Consider the following 1,851-nt stretch of genomic DNA (forward strand, 5'->3'; position numbering starts at 1 on the left):
CAGAGCAAGCAAAACTGTATAGACCAGCTACATAGAGGTTTGAGAACATCGCTATACCTATTTTGGCCTCTATGAGACTGACACACGCAAACACTGGAGGGGAGAAGGGTGGGAGCTATGTCTTCTCCTGGCAGAAAGACTGGCTGCTTTCTGACCCCTACCAAACATATTGGTCTATAAAGTGTTTTCAGAGGACATGCATTTCCAGTGGGGTCCTACCTGATGATCTGTTGTGCTCCATCAGCTGGTTGTCCTTGCCCAGGCAGATGTCACCCTGTGTGCTATTGCAGGCCATGTTCAAGTCTGTCTTGCAGAAGGTAGGAGAGCTGGCTTGAGGAGCAGGAGGGATGTGCTTCTTCCGCTTCCTCGGCAGTTTCTGCTTTGCCATGGCCAGGGAGTAGTACATCCCAAAATTGTTAACTATCACAGGTACGGGCATGGCTATGGTGAGCACCCCCGCCAGCGCACACAGGGCTCCCACCAGCATGCCTGACCAAGTCCGTGGATACATATCCCCATATCCGAGGGTGGTCATGGTGACTACAGCCCACCAGAAGCCGATAGGGATATTTTTGAACTGTGTGTGCTCACTCGCTGACGGGTCATTAGGCTGGGCTCCCACCCGCTCTGCGTAGTAGATCATGGTGGCAAATATCAAAACACCAAGAGCCAGGAATATTATCAGCAGCAAAAACTCGTTGGTGCTGGCTCGCAGAGTGTGGCCTAGCACCCTGAGGCCCACAAAGTGCCGGGTGAGCTTGAAGATTCGCAGGATCCTCACGAACCTTACCACCCTGAGGAAACCAAGCACGTCCTTAGCAGCTTTGGAGGAGAGCCCGCTCAGGCCCACTTCTAGGTAAAAGGGCAGGATGGCCACAAAGTCAATGATATTCAAGAGGTTTTTGATGAATTCAAGTTTGTTGGGGGAAAAAACCACACGTACTAAAAATTCAAAAGTAAACCATACCACACAGACTCCTTCCACGTACGTCAGGGCAGGATCTGTCTCAATTTCGTACTGTAGCACAGTTTCTGTTCCGTTGATGACCTGCTCAGTTTTGTTTATAATAGTATTAAAAGCCTCATGCGTTTCCAGGCAAAAAGTTGTGATTGAAACTAGGATGAAGAATAGAGAGGCAAAAGCGATGAACTGAAACAAAAAGAGGGAAAAGAGACATCAAACCACACAGCTCTTCACATTAATACTAACAACATCCGTGATCATTATAAATCTTTTACTGACTCATCCCCAAATGATTCACAAATTCGTATGCATAAAACTTTGCATCTAGGCCAGAGGAGAACAGCAGACAGCTCTCGCATGTAGACCAGGAGTCTGGGAGCAGGAAAAGTCTCGGTGATGGACACCATGGCAGGCTACTACTCATTCAGAAAGCAGCAACAAATTCTTTATTCTGTGCTAAATCATCTGAATTCCATTCAGTTGTCAAGGTACTTTACAAACAGCCCCCATGCACATCAACCACAGCAAGATTTGAGGCTGTCCACCCCTCACAGTGGAAAAGGGGTCTGACCCTAATGGTCTTGTGATTATGGTTCAGGAATTCACACCTGGCCTGAAGGGCACCTCAGAGGGTCCTAGGAATAGATCCAAACACCGGGTTTCCTTTGGATTTTCAATGATTCATAAACACAGGATATTTACTGATAGAAAATGCCTTCCATGTTACAGGTAGAGTTGGTTGCACAGCCTGTTATGTTTGCAGCCATCCATCACTCATACTCTTAGGCAGGACTAAGAGTAAACCTAGCAGAACCTCTCTCACTGCGGTGGCAGAGCTTTGCCAGTGTGTCAGGATCCACAATCCTGCTATCCAAGCTACAAATCCA

The 1,851-nt window shown here is 47.5% G+C and overlaps 1 protein-coding gene across 1 annotated transcript in view; it reads right to left on the reverse strand.

Moving 5' to 3' along the window:
- The window catches only part of LOC104076844 (potassium voltage-gated channel subfamily C member 2-like), a gene marked incomplete at its 5' end in the record, with an annotated part of 10,113 nt that extends 8,963 nt beyond the window's left edge, over positions 1–1,150 (reverse strand). The window contains one exon of the mRNA XM_009577855.1: positions 220–1,150. Within this exon, the coding sequence (XP_009576150.1) occupies positions 220–1,150 (931 nt within the window). The remainder of the gene's footprint in view (positions 1–219) is intronic.
- Positions 1,151–1,851: the final 701 nt, after the last annotated feature.

The sequence above is a fragment of the Fulmarus glacialis genome, unplaced genomic scaffold (assembly GCF_000690835.1).
Source record: "Fulmarus glacialis isolate BGI_N327 unplaced genomic scaffold, ASM69083v1 scaffold11005, whole genome shotgun sequence".
Taxonomy (NCBI): domain Eukaryota; kingdom Metazoa; phylum Chordata; class Aves; order Procellariiformes; family Procellariidae; genus Fulmarus; species Fulmarus glacialis.